Source organism: Lontra canadensis, unplaced genomic scaffold (assembly GCF_010015895.1).
Source record: "Lontra canadensis isolate GAN:19392208 unplaced genomic scaffold, GSC_riverotter_1.0 scaffold9, whole genome shotgun sequence".
NCBI classification, from domain to species: Eukaryota; Metazoa; Chordata; class Mammalia; order Carnivora; family Mustelidae; genus Lontra; species Lontra canadensis.
Window position 1 is genome coordinate 32,575,760 of NW_022631003.1, and position 20,580 is coordinate 32,596,339.

Genomic DNA, 20,580 nt, shown 5'->3' on the forward strand with positions numbered 1-20,580 from the left:
CACGTAGCTAGGAGGAGACACTGATGGCTTATAAGCAGGTATCTCATAGAGGTAAATCTATTTTTGAAAAAGAACTTTGAAAACAATATGGGAAAATGAAATGGAGTAGGAAAGATTCTAAAATCTGTATCTTTAGCCCAACCCTCTATTCTGAATTCCTGAATCGTGAGGCCAATTGCCTATAATTTCTTAGATGACCCCATGAGTATCTCATTCCTAATATTTACAAAATTTATCTTATCATCGTCACTCCCTCAAACTCCGTCATTCCACATTTGCTCTATATCTCAGCAAATGCCATTCAGAAACCCTAGGACGTGAGAATCTTTCTCTATTCCTTTCCTTTTCTCAACTCCCACCTATAATTAATCACAAAATCTTGTTTATTTATCAAAATAAACAAAATAAAATAAATAAAATAAACAAAATAAAATCTTGTTTATTTATCATTTTCATTTCCTTGCTTAAATGTTTTCATTTTTTCTCCCATTATCATCATGATGAAACTCAAACCCATGAAATTTTTTGTGTAGCTTGTAGCCTGGCCCAACCTATCTCATTAAACATTCATCTTGTATTCTATACCTCAACCGTCTTGAAGTTCTTTTAATTCCTCCAGCATACCATAACTACCTCTAGGCCTTCACATGTTCTGTCACCCATTTCTTCACATGGATAAATCTTAATCATTCTTAACATTTCCACTTATACATCACTACCTCCAAAGAGTCCATCTTCTGGCCTCCACCAAATGAGTTTTTTGTTCCTGATATGTATTCTCTTAACATTCTATACTTCCCCTATCATATAAAGCACTTATTGCACTCTATTAAAAATTTTCTCTATTCCCAGACTATATGCTCTGAAGGGATAGAAATAGCTTTTACACTGCTCCCCTTTTTGTCTCCTGCACTAAACTCAGTGCACGACCCATAATAGTTTTTTGTTATTATTGTTGTTGTTTTAAAGATTTTATTTATTTATTTATTTGACAGAGATCACAAGTAGGCAGAGAGGCAAGCAGAGAGAGAGGAGGAAGCAGGCTCCCTGCTGAGCAGAGAGCCTGATGTGGGGCTCGACCCCAGGACCCTGGGATCATGACCTGAGCCAAAGGCAGAGGCTTTAACCCACTGAGCCACCCAGATGTCCCCCATAATAGTTGTTTAATAAATGTTTGCTGAAGGTCAGATGGAAAAGGAGATAGTGAAAGTTTTTAAGCTAGCATCTCATAGAGTTAGATACATATTTTAGAGAAAATTTTAGAAGCAATGCTGAAAATTTTGTGGAGTATAAAGTATTCCAAAATTTAGGAAGGGAAGGGAAAGCAAAAGAAAGTAAAAACAAAGCAGGTTATAAAAAGAGATTGGGAACAAGTAGTTCTAATAAAGCTATAATTTATGTTCCACAAGGTAAAGAAGAGAAATATTTGGGCATAAGTAATATGTAAAGAAATAATGACAAAAATTGTCAAAAAATTGATGAAAGACACCAAGTCACAAAACCAAGAAAAGCAAATCCCAAGTAACACAAAGCCAAAGGGAGCACCACCAATGTATATTATAGTAAAACTTCATAAAACCAAATAACAGAAGTCAGAAGATGATGGAATGATATCTTCAAGGTGCTAGATGCTAAAAGAACCACTAACCTAGAATTATATGCCTATCAAAAATACACTTCAGAAAGTGAAGGTAAAATAAAGGCATTTCCAGGCAAACAGAACTAAGAGAATTCACCAACAGCAAACCCACAGTAAGGAAATACTGATAGAAGTACTCCAAGAAGAAAAAAAACAATCCTAGAAGGCATAGAGAACTAGGAAGAAATGAAGAAAAATGGAAAGAGTCAAACAACATAAATGAATATTCACTATACAAACAATGCCAGTATGTTCTTATAGAGACTAAAATTTATATAGAATTTAAGTACACGACAACTGTGTTAGTTTCCCAGGACTACTGTAACAAAGTACCACAAATTTGGTGGCTTAAAACAACAGAAATGTATTCTCTCACAATTCTAGAGACCAGAAGTCTGAAGTCAAGGTGTTGGTAAAGGCTATACTGTCTGAAAGCTCTAGAGGATTATCCTTCCTTCCCTCTTAGCTGACAAACCTTGGTGTTCCTTGGCTTCTAGATACATCAGTCCAAACCCACCTCCATTTTTTAGTGGCCTTTTCTCCTACATATCTGTGTCTGTATTTTCCCCTTCTTATAAAGACACTAATCATTAAAAGGATACTAATCTAGTATGACCTCATATTACTTCACTACATTTGCAAGGACCCTATTTCTAAATAAGGTCACATGCACAGGTTCCAGGGGTTAGGACTTCAACATGTCTTTCTGGGGGACACAATTTAACCCATAACAATAGCAATAACACATAAGTTGGGAGGGGAGTAATTGGAGTTAAAGTGCTCTAAATTACACGTTGTGTCGAATAAGTTGTAAAAGTTACAGTTTATATTAGTCTTTAGTAAATCAAGGATGCATGTTTTGTAATCTAAGATAGACACTAAAAGAATGGTTTAAGAATGTCATGTTTATGATTATGATCTGATATACATCATAGTTTCATTGTCATTCATCATATACTCTAATTTCCAATGTGATATTTTCTTTGACACATGGATTATTTGGGGGTAATATATCACAAAGTGGGTTTATTTCAAGAATGCAAGGTTGGTTTGAGCTTTGAAAATTAATCAAGTAAACTTATCATTTTAACTGAAAAAAGAGAAAAATTATACAACCATCTCAAAAATATAGAAAAAGCATTTGATAAAATTCAGTACCCACCTATGAAGGAGAACCTTAGAGAATTAGGACTAGGAAGAATTTTCTTAATCTGACAAGTGTCATGTACAAAACTCCTAAAGCAAATTTGAAGTTAAGGAAGTTTCCTCCTTGAGATCCAGATAAAGACAAGAATTTTCTTTATGACAACTTCTATTCAACATTACACTAGAAGTCTGAGTTCAATAAGGCAAAAAAAAAAAAAAAAGATACACAAATATCCTATTACCTTATATCCAGGAATTACATATGCCTAACAAATATATACATATGTATAACAAAAAAATACAAATAGAATAATGATCATAACAACCGCATTTGTAATAGCCAAAAGCTATAAAGCAATCCAATTATTCATTGACAATATAATGGATAAATAATGATACATTGATACAACCCCATAAGCAATGAAAGTGGATGAACTACCTGCCACATGAATTAACATCAGTGCATCTCATAAATACAATATTGGGCAAAAAACGTCTGACAAAAAAGGAATATATGTTGTATGATTCTATTTATATAAAATTCAAAAACATACAAAATTAAACCATTGTGTTAAAGATCACAGTAGTTATCTCTCAGAGGAGAAGGGAAGTAGTAAATGGAAGTTGCACAAAACTGCATCTCAATACTAATAATACTCCACTTCTTAATCTGAATAGTGTTTATATGTATCACTCACAGATAATGAACTCAAAATGAGTATTAATAACACAAAACTTATTTAGTATAGGAGGAAAAATAGTCTTACCTGAAATAAGTCTAAGCCTATCATCATATTGTTATGTATAGGGAATTAATTTTAATACAATTTGTCATAGCTTAGTTATTTCTAGGAATATCTTTGGCAAAGATGGTTAATTACTGCCACTAGACCATGTTCCTTCAGATAGAAGATGTACAGGTCCAGGGAAAGGTAGACTATGGCCACCAAGAAAAAAGCCTTTTTTAAAATTTTTTAAAAATTTTTTTATAAACATATAATATATTATTAGCCCCAGGGGTACAGGTCTGTGAATCACCAGGTTTACACACTTCACAGCACTCACCATAGCACATACCCTCCCTAATGTCCATAACCCCACCACCCTCTCCCTAATCCCCTTCCCCCAGCCACCCTCAGTTTGTTTTGTGACATTAAGAGTCCCTTATAGTTTGTCTCCCTCCTGAGCCCGTCTTGTTTCATTTATTCTTTTCCTACCCTGTAAACCCCCCATGTTGCATCTCCACTTCCTCATATCAGGGAGATCATATGATAGTTGTCTTTCTCTGACTGACTTATTTAGCTAAGCATAATACCCTCTACTTCTATCCACGTTGTCGCAAATGGCAAGATTTCATTTCTTTTGATGGCTGCATAGTATTTCATTATATATATATATGATATATATATATACATATATATATATGATATATATATATCACCTCTTCTTTATCCATTCATCTGTTGATGGACATCTAGGTTCTTTCCATAGTTTGGCTATTGTGGACATTACAGCTATAAACATTCAGGTGCATGTGCTCCTTCAGATCACTACGTTTGTATCTTTAGGGTAAATACCCAGTAGTGCAATTGCTGGGTCATAGGGTAGTTCTATTTTCAACTTTTTGAGGAACCTCCATGCTGCTTTCCAGAGTGGTTGCAACAGCCTGCATTCCCACCAACAGTGTAGGAGGGTTCCCCTGTCTCTGCATCCTCGCCAGCATCTGTCATTTCCTGACTTGTTAATTTTAGCCATTCTGACTGTTATGAGGAGGTATCTCACTGTGGTTTTGACTTGTATTTCCCTGATGCCGAGTGATATGGAGCACTTTTCCATGTGTCTGCTGGCCATCTGGATGTCTTTGCGGAAATGTCTGTTGATGTCCTCTGCCCATTTCTTGATGGATTATTTGTTCTTTGGGTGTTGAGTTTGCTAAGCTCTTTGTAGATTTTGGACACTAGCCCTTTATCTGATATGTCGTTTGCAAATATCTTCTTCCATTTGGTCAGTTGTCTTTTGGTTTTGTTAACTGTTTCCTTTGCTGTGCAAAAGCTTTTGATCTTGATGAAGTCCCAATAGTTCATTTTTGCTCTTGCTTCCCTTGCCTTTGGCGACATTCTAGGAAGAAGTTGCTGCGGCTGAGGTCGAAGAGGTTGCTGCCTGTGTTCTCCTCAAGGATTTTAATGGATTCCTTTCTCACATTGAGGTCCTTCATCCATCTTGAGTCTATTTTTTCGTCTATGGTGTAAGGAAATGGTCCACTTTCATTTTTCTGCATGTGGCTGTCCAATTTTCCCAACACCATTTGTTGAAGAGGCTGTCTTTTTTCCATTGGACATTCTTTCCTGCTTTGTCAAAGATTAGTTGACCATAGAGTTGAGGGTCTATTTCTGGGCTCTCTATTCTGTTCCATTGATCTATGTGTCTGCTTTTGTGCCAGTACCATACTGTCTTGATGATGACAGCTTTGCCTTTTTAACCCAGCCTCTGCTGCAGCTAGAAAGCACCTATGTGTCGACATTCTGTAGAGCAAAATGTGAACAGAAATTATGTATACAACATCTGGATTGTGCCCTTGGAGTTGTACTTCCCTGTGTCTCCTCTGTGCCATAATAACTGGTTGCAGCTGCCATCTTTCAAATCAGAGGTAAAACTGTGTGTTGGATGTCAGGATGGAAAAGCCACATTAAATGCCCTTTATCAGCACATCTCCAAACTAAATGAAAGAGAAATAATTTTGTTTAAGCCATTGTTAAATTGTTTCTAAACCAGATGGCCCACACCATATCACTACCATTTAGTTTCACTTAAACTATTGGTTGAAACACACAAAAGTCACAGCTAGAAAAGACAATTAAGTACATTTAAATATAGAATGAATATTAGATATTGACAAACCATTTTTCTTTCCTTGGGTTGCTAATTGTGTTGTTTGTGTTGTGGTTATATTGGTCGTTCTTAGATTCATACAGAAATCTTACTTTTCAATGGTTTGGTGATATAAGCATAAATAAATAAATAATGCAAATGTGGCAAAATATTAACTATTGAATCTAGGTGATAGATATATGGATTTGGTTGTATTTTGCTTTCATGTTTTCTTTATATTTCAAATTTTTGACAATAAAAATTTGAAGAAAATCAATAAGATAGACATCTGATAGAATGTGGTGTGCCCTTGGCGCTATTAGCGCACAGAGGCAAGACCTGAGTGCTGCACAAAGGAGGTGCTCTTAGGAAGGCTAACCTTTGACAAAGCAGACGCGTTTGCATCGTGTTACCACTGTTCCTTCTAGGTCTAGAGAGAATTAGCTTTCTTCCTGCTGGGGTTAGTTTACAGATTGTGGACAACTTTGTCAGTCTTCTGTAATTCAAGTTAAATGGCAGGAAGTAAAGTGAAGGTAGTATCCAACCGACATTGTTTTAAGCTGACAGTGTGCATGTGCTGTTTAATGTATTTTATTTGAATGCTGTCTGATACACTTTACCTATCATCTGTGGTCCATATTGCACCCTTTAGTGGGGTTCGTTTTAATTGTACACTCTACAACTGCTACTGTCTTCCATACAAATGTTATAATAATGATGATCATAATAATATTATTATAATTATAAAAACAATAATAATAATGTTTCCTTGTTTCTGAAGGCTGCAGAGACACACAATAAAAGTTTATCTGTTATAAACAAATGGGACCAGATCTTAGATAACATGTAAGAATTAAACTTTTAAAACCTTACTACTGTACACTCTGTACATCTTAAGATCACATTTATGGAATTTAACTTTAGTTGGACTGTGACCAAGTACTCATTACAGTCCAATAGGTCTGGCTTATCTGGCTGGGATCAAGGTATTTTTTTCCATAGAACATGTTTCCAATCCATAACAGTGACAAAAGGAAAAAAATATAAGTTTGAGGGGCACCTGGGTGGCTCATTGGGTTAAAACTTCTGCCTTCGGCTCAGGTCGTGATCCCAGGGTCCTGCGATCAACCCCCGCATCGGGCTTTCTGCTTGGCAGAGAGCCGGCTTCCCCCCTCTCTCTCTGCCTGCCTCTCTGCCTACTTGTGATCTCTGTCAAATAAATAAATAAATAAATCTTAAAAAAAAAGATATATATATATATATATAAGTTTGAAATAAATTGTCTTTAAGTATCCTTCATGTAAGTACTTTGTTCTCTTTATTGATGTTTATACCTGTGTTGCAGTATTTACATTTATCAGATTATAAATTTGGAAAGTTGAATGTCACATCTCTGTGATTTTTACCTTACTTATATGTACATATGTATGTGTGTGTGTGTGTGTGTGTGTATGACAGTACTAATCAATAATATAATTAGAAATTGTATGAACCACACATGAAAAAATGTTCATCATCACTAGCCATCAGGGAGATTCAAATTAAAACCACATTGAGATACCACCTTACACCAGTTAGAATGGCCAAAATTAGCAAGACAGGAAAAAACGTGTGTTGGAGAGGATGTGGAGAAAGGGGAACCCTCTTACACTGTTGATGGGAATGCAAGTTGGTGCAGCCACTTTGGAAAACAGTGTGGAGATTCCTCAAGAAATTAAAAATAGAGCTTCCCTATGACCCTGCAATTGCACTACTGGGTATTTACCCCAAAGATACAGATGTAGTGAAAAGAAGGGCCATCTGTACCCCAATGTTTATAGCAGCAATGGCCATGGTCGCCAAACTGTGGAAAGAACCAAGATACCCTTCAACGGACGAATGGATAAGGAAGATGTGGTCCATATACACTATGGAGTATTATGCCTCCATCAGAAAAGATGAATACCCAACTTTGTAGCAACATGGACGGGACTGGAAGAGATTATGCTGAGTGAAATAAGTCAAGCAGAGAGAGTCAATTATCATATGGTTTCACTTATTTGTGGAGCATAACAAATAACATGGAGGACAAGGGGAGATGGAGAGGAGAAGGGAGTTGAGGGAAATTGGAAGGGGAGGTGTACCATGAGAGACTATGGACTCTGAAAAACAATCTGAGGGTTTTGAAGGGGCGGGGGGTGGGAGGTTGGGGGAACCAGGTGGTGGGTATTAGAGAGGGCACGGACTGCATGGAGCACTGGGTGTGGTGCAAAAACAATGAATACTGTTATGCTGAAAAGAAATAAAAATTTTAAAAAAAATTGTATGAACCAATATATAGGGGAGAATCTGACTATCCTTTAGAATCTTTTAGAATAGAACAGGGCAATTATGTGAACCTCTTATAATCAGACCGAGTAGAAAATAGTTGAAGCAACACTGAAAACTGTCAAGAGTTTCTGTCCACTTTTTGTTATCAAAATAATAGCACCAAAATATCAGGAACTTTTTTATAAAGGAAAATTACATCATGTATTCCAGGGTAATGATTTTTCTCTACTGTTGCTTGCTTTCAGAAAATTTAAATTGTAACATCACCGTATTCCTACAAGACTTTTTTCTATAAAATAGATAATTAAAACCATTTACATGTCTGTTCTTATAGGTGAAATAAAAGTTTTTTTAATGATCATACAAAGAATTCCAAGATATTAGCCCTAATAACAGAATAATTGAGTAATTTCATGACTAGATCTCTTGTTTCAAAACAATTCAACATTACAAAACAGAAGTATTTTCATTTACCTTTACTTAAGAACAATTATAATCTCATTTGTGGAAATATATGTCATTAATTAACCTATTCTTCACACAAGTAAGCAATACTATTTCAGGAAGTCAGAGTATTCTAAGATTAAAGTTACCAGGGTTGAATGCGTCAGGTTTAAATCACCATTAAGAAATTGCCATCACCTAACAAAATGGAAACAAACACCACTGCTATTAACAATTCTATCATTAAATTTCAAGAAATTATGGGTGGGAATTTTCTTATTATCTTATAAGTGTTTTTAGCTCTAAAATACAGTATTTGGGGGGGCACCTGGGTGGCTCAGTCTGTTAAGCACCTGACTCTTGGTTTTGGCAAGGGTCATGATCTCGGGTGGAGACCCGCGTGGGGCTCTATACTCAGCAGGGAATCTGCTTGAGATTCTCTCTCTCTCCCTCTACCCTCTCTCTCTCACATAAATAATTTTTTTTTTTTTAATAAAACACAGTACTTTGCTTCCTGAAGAACAAGCTTTCAGGGTGCAATGCAAAGGCCTACATCTTCAGGCTACTGAGTTTGGAAGGACATTCAGAAAATAGTTACAAGGTTTGCTTCATGACAACACATTGTACCAGAAGATGAGAAGTGATGAGCTAGATTCTTATTATATCTGAGCCACTGTCTCTAGTATGGAAAATATCTTAGAAGCCTATTTATACTCCAGGTCCATAACTTACTATTCAGAAAGTTTACACTGTGATGAGCCAAATATCACGCTGATTCATTGGATTCAGAAACCCATTAGTGACAAAGAGAATCAGTGTGTTTAAACCAGAAACACCCTGCAATTTTGTTCATCTTTCTTTCAGATTACATCTTCACATCCAGCCTCTGGATATTATTTCTTTGTAATCAAATACTGGCAATGTAACTTGATAATTCTTCTGCACTTTCAGAGAAACAGAAAGGGTTAGGTATGACTGAGTCGCTTTTCCTGTAGTTGTTTTTTCCAGAGGAACTTGTTATTGTCTACACCTAGAATATTATTTTGCCTTCTTATCTTTTATTTTAAAAGGGAGAAAACCACATCTCATTTCTGGGCTAGAAGTCATTTGTATTTCACATTATTTGACTGAGCACTATTTCAATTTGATACTCTAGTTTTCTGTGTAGAAATTATATTTAAATAAAGTGACTTTCAACCCCTGCCTAAGCATACAGGAGTGAGGGAGGCCACCATATTTGTCACCTCATTCATCACCAGGGTGAAGGTGACTAAACTGGCAGGCTAAGCATCTGCTTCTAGAAGTCCACACACCATCTCACGCATCCCTCCTGATGCCGCCTCCCTTCACTAACTGCTTCATCCTTACGGCAGCTGTAAGTGTAGAAAATAGAGAAGTTAAGGGATTTTAAAGACTGGTAAAGTTACCCTGCAGCCTCGGTTTTTAAATATATATATATTTCAGATTGATATTTCTTCTCTCAAAGTTTTGATTAATTATGTCTTGAAATATAAGTTTCTTTTAGAAATGATGCACTGAAAAGTTGAACTTAATAGTCAAATATTACTTATCAAGTGGTTTTTAAACCCCTTGTTTAAAGCTACCATTAAATAAATGTCCTTAAACCTTAGACATCTCCTTCAAATCAAAGAAAGTTATTTTGTTCATAGTCTATCTCAGAGTTTGTTTTAATGTGAAAAACTCAATGCTTGGAATATTGGATTCTCAATCTCTCTTCTTTGGGGGTACTTCACAGGGACCAAGAAAAATAGGACATCTGAGTTACAAAAGCAAGTAGACAATCAACTCAACTTTTTTAAAGGTAAGCAGCAGTATTGCAAATTTGCCTTCTCTGCTGAAAAATGAAAACTAAAATAATTTCCACATATATCTTTCAGAGTCATCAGTACATAGATTGTTCTCATATGTTCTGTAGTCATTAATTTTCTGTTAAATATTTATGTTGCTTTTGGATCCATCAGTTTTTGTCTTCCTTTGTTGTATGACAAACTGTCCAAGAACGGAAAGAAAGAAATACCACATCTTTACTTTTTGCCCTATATCCTCATGCTATCCTTTTGGTGGATAAGTAAGAGCAATTAGACTCCCGAGTCTAATTGAGTCAAATGCCCAAAAACAATTCTGCAACTATACCAATACATTTTAGTTTTTATGAGCAACACATTATTAACAGTTTAACAGAAATTATTCCAGTTAAAGAGACTGCAGATGCTCTGTCATTGTGTATCTCTTACATAGCAATGAAAGGGAGAATTAGGAAATCTGACCTCTGCTACTCAGTTGATAAATGACCCGCATCATTTAAGCAGTCACTTCCTATATTACTTCATCTGCTTCATTTTATTAACATCTAAGTGACTGAGGAAGATCTCAATGGCTTTCTGTTTCATTAGTGGTTGTGTTCAGACTATTCCCGAAAGAGCTGATGACACAGTGATTTTTTTGGTCAAGGATTCCTTTTGTTTACTATCCTTCTCTAGTTTACATCCTTTGTTGCCCTAGTCCATAACTGATCTATTTACATGTTTTCTTACTCTTTTTCCTGAGTAGGCTTTAGATTTATTCCTTGGTTTAAGAATAAAGCTATAGCCACCTGATCCCTAACTTGTTAATGTGCTAGACTCCACTGGCAGAAATGACTTAATTTTACCACTCCAAACACACTGTTGGCCTTTCATGGTGCCCCTTACTTCTGTGTACCAACCTTGAAGTTTTTCTTAGATTGCCCATTTGTCCCAATTTCTTTCAGTTTGTCTCTCCCTAGATTTTCCCTAATCCTCATCTTCTACTTTTCTGAATGTCACCTACTGTTAAAGTCCACTCTCTATATTTGTCATATCATTACCCTTGAGCTTCCAACTTTATAAAAATGTGATGGCCACAGACTCCCTGTTCTTCTGAGAAGCTTTATTCTTTCCTATAGGACATTGGGAATGTAAAGAGATTTTATTCAACCACATCATTTTACAGCAAAAGAAACTGAAGTCTGTAGAGACAAGTTAACCAAAATTTACCTCATAATCAACCACAGAGCCAAAATGAAATCTAAGGTCTTTCAACTGTAAAGAACTAGAGAATCCAGCTGTAGTCCACTGATGTAATTCCTGCTCTCAGAGGTCTACCTTCACTGGGACGCATTTCCTCCGGGTAGGATAACCATGAGCAAGCCGAGTGTAGTCGAAGTGCAAAGAAGGGGATCTGCAATCCACCCCAGACACTGGCAGCCAGCACTTCTACAATTCAATTACCTTTCATTTCTGTAGCCAGGAAGAAATTATACTGGAAAGGGGACATGTTATTATATATAAAAACAGGGAATTTTTTGTTGTTGGGTTTGGTTGGAAAAAAAATGTTTTGAATCCTCTCATTGGATATTGGATAACATAATTTTGGCAAAGCTTTTTAGCTTTAGCTTTTGTTTGTCTTCTTTGATTATAATTTTGCTTAATTTCCATGGTCACAAATTTGTTCATTGATTCCCCTCTGTAGGAGATTCTTCGGTATGTTTGATTTTTTTTTTTTTAACCCACCCTGTTTCCCTGTTTTGAAAAGTTCCAGATGGCTTAAGATGCCTTACTTCTGTCTTCTCAGAGCCTCCACCCCCATCTGGTGGTATATTTAGGGTTGACCATCAATGTGGCCTCAGAATATTTCTGAAGACTTTATTGGGAACAAAATTTTATCTGTCAGGGGCACCTGGGTGGCTCAGTGGGTTAAAGCCTCTGCCTTCAGCTCAGGTCATGATCCCAGGGTCCTTGGATCGAGCCCCGCTCTCTGCTCAGCAGGGAGCCTTCTTCCTTGTCTCTCTCTGCCTGCCTCTCTGCCTACTTGTGATCTCTGTCTGTCAAATAAATAAATAAAATCTTTAAAAAAATTTAAAAAATAAAATAAATTTTATCTGTCAGTGAATAACTTATATGGTAGTCAGCTCTGAGTCTAGCATGTCTACTCATGGAAAATTGTTCAGAATCTAAGTCATCTTTTAGTTCTCTTTTATATTCATGACCTTTCTCTGGTGATTTATAATGCTATACACTCATATAGCATTTCATGGTTTTCACATTATCTTGTTTAAGCCTATGAAGTAGGTAAGGCTGATATTATCTCCCTTTTATGGTTGAAAACACTTTAGCTCAGAGAGATTCAGTGATTTGCCTAAAGTCACTTAGATAGTAAGTGACAGAGCTAAGACTAGAATCCTAGCAAGCCAGCATTAAGATTGTCTTTGTCTTGGGGTGTCTGGGTGGCTCGGTTGGTAAAGTGTCTGACTCATGATTTCAGCTCAGGTCATGATCTCAGGGTTGGGAGGTTGAGCCCCATGTCAGGATGGGGCTGCTTAGGATTCTGTCTCTCTCTCTTCTTCTGCCCCTCACACCCTCCCCCAATGTTATCTTTATCTTATTGCCCACCAACTTGTCTCAAAGGAAAAATAACACATATTAAGAAGTAGGAATAGAAAAGAGACATTTTTATTCACAAAAAAAGGAGTTGGCTATCATGAGAATCTCGACTGCTCCATACAACAAAAAAGATGCAGGTCTTATTTCCAAAACTGCTAATTTAACAGAGTGCTAATTATTGGTACAAACAGCAAAGTAAAGTTGTTTTCAGGGCTCTTTGACTGCTAATCACATCTCTGTGCTACAACTGATTAAAACCATGCAGTTTTACTTGGAGTCACAGTTCTCAAATGTTCTTGCTCAGTACTTTGCAAGGATTGTGTGGGAGTTTTACTGTATGACTAATGGGCAATGTAGGTGGGTGATGCCACAGAAGCCACCAAATAAAAAAAAAAAAAACAAAAAAAACAAGAGAAATTTCTGTGAGTTAGAGTTAGAGAACTAGAAAGGCCAGGCAATTTTCCTATGTCTGCCACACGCCCTAGGAACTCTCAGACTTGCTAAGAGACATGGAAGAATCTAGGATAGAGAATAAAGAGGGAAGAAAGAGGAGGGGCAGAAGTAGGATTTGTTACCTATCACCAGCATTGTCCTCAAGAGTATCCGATTGCTTAGGACCTGGGAAGAAAGCACCAAAACTCCAAACACAAGATATTAAATTCATAATTGGTCAAAGTGCTTATACCTAAGAGGCATTCTTAACAGAGTACTGGTGATAAAGTCCTTCCATGTACTAAGCTGTGTTCACACATCACTTAGGGCTCTGAATGGCCCAAACTGGACAACCCAAACATGAGGTGTCCTTCTAGTCCTCCAAGGAAACTTTTTTGGGACCCTGACAAGAACCTTCCATAACAATTTCTCCTCTTGGGGCCACTTTTTGTGAGCAATGAGTCAGTATTTAACAGCCCAGAAAGTATTTAATACTCTTTGATATGAAACCTTCCTAAAGAAGCTTGAAAGTCTAATGGTTAAATTTTCTGGTGTCAAAATTTTTTATCTATATTTTGCTATATATTCCTGCCATTTATTTATTAATATATTTCTCCTCTCAGCCCTCAAAGTGCTATGTTTCCAAAATTCATCAGTTGAAATTTTATGAATATTGTTTCCCCCAACATCCTTCCTTCAAAGTTTTTCAGCCACACTGTTCTCTCTCTCCCCAGCCTAACCTCACAGTGTCACAATTAGGTTGTAAGGGAGGAGTAAAAAACAAAAAACAAAAAACCTGCAATCTAGACTCTCTGCCATGTGAGATCAGAGGTGTCCCAGAGTTTAAAGAAAACTAGATGCCTGTGCAAAGGTCTCCAGTTCCATTTCTGTAAAGGAAGCATAGAACATAAACATCTCAGACTGCATGTTCTCCTGCTCAGATCCCTGAAGAAGACTCAAGCAGTTGCACACAAAGAGAAAGGAAACATTCCTCTTTTTATTACATTTTTATGTGTATTACCTGGTATGTTTTAACTCCAGGGAACATCTTAGACATTTAATGGAAAAGATAGTTAAGTACTGTTCAAGTACTATCAAGAAGGAAATGAAGGGCATGAACATTTCAAAATGAGTCATTAGACTGGTTGCTTCAAAACAATTTCTATCTTCATATTTAAGACCAGAAGTAAACGATATCCATGACCAGCTAATGAAATAGCTATTCTGCTTAACAATCAAAGAGCCCTCTACATCCTAAATCATCATTAAAACTAAACAAGCACACACGTTGCAGAGTTGATTTAGAAAAGAGAAAAAAATGAATAGTCCTTTCATCTTGGCAAAGGCTGAGGTATCACAGAATAATTTCCTCCCTATTATTGTCCTTCACCCATGACTATGTTCATGGTCTGCTATTTTCCCGCTATAATCTTAATTTAAGATTAAGACAAAGGAAAAATTCTAAACATCTCAACTTTATATTCTATAATGATTTCAGCATATTAACAGTCTGTGTTATATTTCACCATGCATTGCCCTTTTATTTTTTGTTCAGGACAATAACATCCAAATCTAGAGAATACAAGAATGCCCAACATGTCACAGCCAGCCTTCTGCAAAGCACAGGAGGCCAGCTGCAAGCAAGAAAACGGTTTCTTTTTGAAAAAATAATTCTTCCAGACTTTACAGTAACCATTTCTTAAAGAAAGAAATAAGAGTTTGTGGTCAAGTTAAACCATTTGTTTTCTAGGCTGTTAAGAAGAGAAACACGGGTCAAAAGGAAAACCACCCCAGTCTTCACTTTATACACATGATGTTCCCCCACCACTAATTTCTGTTCTAACCTGCCCAAGCTGTTATGTCTACTATTCCACCATGTCAGCAGAAGAATTTTCCAAGAGCATGTTTCAGGAATTCTGAACCCGTGGTCTGTCTGATTCTTTACACTTGCAATCTGGTCTATCTCATTAAAACATGGATTAATTGAGCTTTCTAATGACTGGAAGTAGTAGTTGAAGCTTCCATGTTGTAACTAGTTGGGAGTTCTTCAAATTACCTACACTTACCTCAGATTCATCAAAAATAGTGTCTTCTAGCTGCAGTATTATGTACAAAATCCCATGGATGCGAAATGCCAAGAATGTTTCAACTAAATTATCTGGTAGAGCACTTGTTTTTCAACCATTCTTATTCCTTATTCTTTAACAATCTTATTCTATACCCATCACAAGTATAGAATTTGAAAAATAATGAAATTTGCTCATTTGTAGTGTTGACTCTGCATAGTCAGAAGGTATGATTGCTTCAGTCTCTGAGAAATGCATCCAATCTATACCATGTAAACCTACTTAATTTAACTTACATTGATTTATGTGTATTTATATGGCATATGAAGAAAGATGGGGCACATACAGTCCTGAAATGTGAAGAGTGAGAAAAGTAAGGAATTTTCCCAGTATCTGTTTAAAAAAAATAAAGAAAAGCAAAATAACCTAAAAACCCATCCAGTGGTGACACTGAATTTTGTTTTATTACATCCAAACACCAAAAACTAAAAATACTTCATTTTTTAAAAGTCATATACCAAGGGACTCAAACATATACTGGGATACCAATGTTCATAGCAGCATTATTCACAATAGTCAAAAGGTGGAAACAACGCAAGTGTCCATCAACAGATGAATGAATTATTTAAAGGTGGTATATACAATATAACAATATTATTCATTCATTAAAAGATGAAATTCTAATATATGCTACAACATGGGTAAACCTTAAAAATGTTAACGCTAAGTGAAATAAGCCAGACACAAAGGACAAATATTCTATGATTCCATTTATCTGAGGTACACAGAATATGCAAATTTATAAAAGTGGCAAATATAATACAATTTACAAGGGACTGGAGGAAGGAGGGAATGGGGAGTTATTATTTAATAGGTGTAGAATCTATATTTGGGATGATGAAAAAGTTCTAGAAATAGTGATGATGGTTGCACAATACTGTGAGTGTACTCAATGCTACTGAATTGTCCACTTAAAAATAGTTAAAATGATTTTAAAATGCCTTTAACAAAGTATTTTATTAGTATTTCCAAGGCAAAAAGTAAACATCATATGCCAGTGTAAAGCATCTGAGAAGACATAATACAAAAGGGATTCACATTAACCCCTGCGTAGTGATACAAAATAAATATTTTCTTGTTACCAGGCCACACTGATCACAATAGTTTCTCATTCTTTGGACATTAGGAATAGACTTGAACATTTTTGGAAAATTATCAATAATACCTTATACTACTTTGAACCATTAAATATGATCTTTGAATCAATCATATGTTGGCTAAATATGTAGGCTGTGCTGTCTTTTTCATGGTTACCATGGAAACTCTGTAGTCATGGCATTATGAGGAGACTACAAGGGCATCAGAGAGTATACAATAAAAGTTAACTTAATTCATGGTTTACAGTTTCTTCCAGCTGTCTCCCTTTGTGATTATCATGTTCACATTGGGAGTATAAACATAAAACCAAAAGGTCTCTGATAACTATAGCCAATAAGCTATCTCACCCATATTAGACTTCCAACCTCCTTTCCTCAAAGACTTGGATAGAAATACATGAAAGAAGTGGCATGTAAGCTTCAGGTGTTTTCAATTATTTCCTTCGTATGAGCAAAGATTTTCTAATGCAAAACATGTTTCAGCTCAAATAGTTTTCCTTAAAGATTGTGTAGTTTCAGAAGAATTTCATCTATATACTCCTAATTCATTGACACTTCATCAACATAATATCTCCTCTGAGCTCTTCTTTAAGATCATTTCCTCTATGGGTGGTCAAAAATACAGCACTTTTAAGTATTGCTTACTTTTGTGAAGTGCACTTTTAAAAGTGTATAACCTTTTGCCCCTGCAAGAAAGAGAAATAAATGCTCAGTACTGGGATTTGTAGTAGATTCTTTGTCAGTTAAGTCACCACAGAGTGTTCTAGCACAATGCCCCAACTATTTTCCTATTTAAGAACTGTCAGTTTCTCTCTAGAATGGTATCGATGGGGGAAGATAAACCCACCTTTGCTGGTATAAATCATTAACTGCCAAAATGCTCAGGCAAGCCTATTCAGGGATTGCAAAGAAAGAATGTGGGTTTGGAGCATTTTATTTTCCTAGGTTTCTATGAGTGAAAGTGACAACATTGATCATGTAGGCTTCAGCAGCCTTACATAGCAGTGAGCTTTATCTAGGTCCAGAAATTTGCCACTTCATTATTGCCTTCTGCAAGTCAGCAGCACCACCCTGTTTGTAATTACTTTATAGGAATTATGAGGATTACTTCATAAAGCATTTGAATAATGAGCATTGCTAAACAATATTCACCATTTAGGGAAACAGATTTATCTACAGATGGATAAACTACATGAATTACAATGAAAAAGAAATCCAAAACCCTACCTACTGCTAAATATCCTCCAAGATAGGTGAACTTAATTTTAAGCCCTACCCCAGCACATTCTCCCCATACACACACACACACACACACACACACACACACACACACACATTTTATGATTTTGGCAGGAAATAATGAAAGAAATTGTGAAAAGGTAAACACTGTTCTGATGATGAAGGGGTTTTGGTTAATTGCCAATGAGCTTTGAAGAGGAATCCAAATTTTCAGATCAGTATCAAGGCTAGAGTTTATCCCAAGTCCAAGTAGAGCAGTCATTAGAATCTAACCATCTGAGCAAGTTTTAAATGTTTAGCAGCAATATAACTTTGCACTTAGATAATAAAAATGGTTACCACTCATTTATGTTTACAAAAATACTTGTTTTAAATATATCTATATAGACATATTCATGACATAGACATGCTATTTGGAATACATTACAAGACAAACTAGATATGAGTAGAAATTTGGTTTCATTTTTAGAGTTTCACTTTCCTAATATTTTACTTTTCTTATGCTAAGGACCATTTCAGTAGGCTGAATGCCATGAAACTACCAGCCTGTAGTTCATATTTTACCACAGTATGAGAAAACATAAAACTGCTGAAAATGGCATCATTCTGCCATGTCCTATTAGTCAAAAAGTTATAGAGCCTATATTTCAGGGGAGGGGACATATACATCACTTTTCTATAGGAAGCCTAAGAATTTTGTGGCCCTGTTTTAAAACCAGCACTATTTGTAAATCACCATGAAAACACGTACTTCTTTTTAATTTGATCTTGTCTTTTTAATCTCAAGTGGTAATGTCTGCCCCAATCTTGGAAAATAAAGTATTTCTCCTGAACCATCTGAATCCTGATATTTCAAAGAATCACAACAGAACGGGCAAGAAACTGTGACATCCTCATCTTTACTTAGGGTATATTGTGAGTTTAATTAAAAAAGGAAAATCTGTTTGAAATATTGCCCTGAAACAATAATGGGCTGTAGAGATTGTAAATTACCTCTTAATTTCTTGAACCACCTTTCTAGGACCCCTCCATGTTTCTCTCTTTAAATGACCAAAATCTATGTAGATTAACTGAAGATATATCTTGAAGGCCTGGTAGTTGTCTGGCTAGTTTGCATTTTGCAAGATTATTTTTCCCTGTCATGCATTCTTTTCTTTTTTTTTTTAAGACTTTATTTATTTATTTGACAGAGAGAGAGATCACAAGTAGATAGAGAAGCAGGCAGAGAGAGAGGAGGAAGCAGGATCCCCGTGGAGCAGAGAGCCAAATGCGGGGCTCGATCCCAGGACCCTAGGATCATGACCTGAGCTGAAGGCAGTGGCTTAACCCACTGAGCCCCCAAGGCGCCCCTTGTCATGCATTCTTAATCACCAAATATTTACTGAGCATCCTTTATATGCTAAGCACTGGAATTTTAAAAATACATGATTCATGGTTTTATGGTGTTCATATACCAGTGGGAAACATGCTTATAACAACAACAAATCAAAGACATACTACAGTAAAGCTAAACAAAACATCCTGTGAGTTCTTAGAGAATGAAGAATTCCAGATAGGTGCCATGGAGCTGATTTTAAGAGAAGAATGAAGATGCTTCAGGCAAATGGAGAAACAAAGTTAATCAGCACATGCAGGAAGTAAATGGAATGCACCAGGTAGTTTTGAGAAATGACCATTTATACTGGTGTGTATAGAATATGGAAAGAAACGAAAAATAAGATCAGACTAAGAAGGTAGATGGAGACAATCCTGAGCTTTGTGTTCTGAGGCCAAGTATTTGAACATTATAGAAAGGAAATAGTAATTCCGGACTTGTTTTTTGGAATCTGTCAGTACATGAAAAAGTGAGAGATGGAGAGAGAATTTGCTCCACTATAATATGGTGGCCTTTTTTTCTGAGAAAACTTTTCCAAACGTACTTTTTATAATACTTGCTTTAGGGGCACCTGGGTGGCTCAGTGGATTAAAGCCTCTGCCTCCGGCTCAGGTCATGATCCCAGAATACTGGGATCAAGCCCCACATCAGGCTCTTTGCTCAGTGGGGAGGCTGTTTCCCCCTCTCTCTGTCTCTGCCTGCCTCTTGGCTTACTTGTGATCTCTGTCAAATAAATAAAATCTTTAAAAAGAAAAAAAAAGACTTGCTTTGAAATAAAAAAAAATTCTCAATGGAAAAAAAAAATATGAAGCAGAGCATTTCTAGCTACACACACATAGTTACAAAACCTAAAAGTCATTGAGCAAGTGCAGTGTTTGATTTCATCTAGCTTTGGCTTCAGAGTAAGTCTGTCTTTACTGTCAGGATAAGCTTCTTAAAATTCTCCTTACCTCCATCATCTACTGTTAGAACAAAGCATACAAATAAATACTTACAGAAGGCAGCCATGATTTGTGTGATGGATTCCCTATCCTTCAGGAATTTAATGTTAAGCCAATATCAATCTGTACAATTAACTCATGTTACCAAGCTAATAATGGTATGTTGTCAAATCTTCTTCGAGAAAACATGCTACTGGGAAATCATCATCTTTAAGAAACTGTCTCGGGAATTAAGGAAGGTATTCTATTAAGGGGAAAGATTGGAGCTATGAACCTAAATTGAAAAGTTGGCTTGAATTATTTTAAAACTATGTTACAGAATTTTCAGGTAAAAACTTCATGAGGGATGGAAAAACAATTCTAATTTTAAAAGACTTCTGAAAAATGTGCTAATAACAAAAACAGACACATAGACTAATGGAACAGAATAGAGAACCCAGAAATGGATCCTCAACTCTATCGTCATCTTCAACAAAGCAGGAAAAATACCCATTGGAAAAAAGTCTCTTCAACAAATGGTGTTGGGAAAATTGGACAGCCAC

At 36.1% G+C, this 20,580-nt stretch overlaps 1 protein-coding gene across 2 annotated transcripts in view; it reads left to right on the forward strand.

The window, feature by feature from the left end:
• Positions 1 to 14,919, forward strand: part of LMNTD1 (lamin tail domain containing 1) — a 60,634-nt gene extending 45,715 nt beyond the window's left edge. For both annotated transcript variants that reach the window (XM_032855228.1, XM_032855230.1), the window contains 2 exons: positions 10,164 to 10,229; positions 14,816 to 14,919. In XM_032855228.1, coding sequence (XP_032711119.1) covers positions 10,164 to 10,205 — 42 coding nt within the window. In that variant the 3' untranslated portion in view covers positions 10,206 to 10,229; positions 14,816 to 14,919. The remainder of the gene's footprint in view (positions 1 to 10,163; positions 10,230 to 14,815) is intronic.
• The last annotated feature ends 5,661 nt before the right edge of the window (positions 14,920 to 20,580 follow it).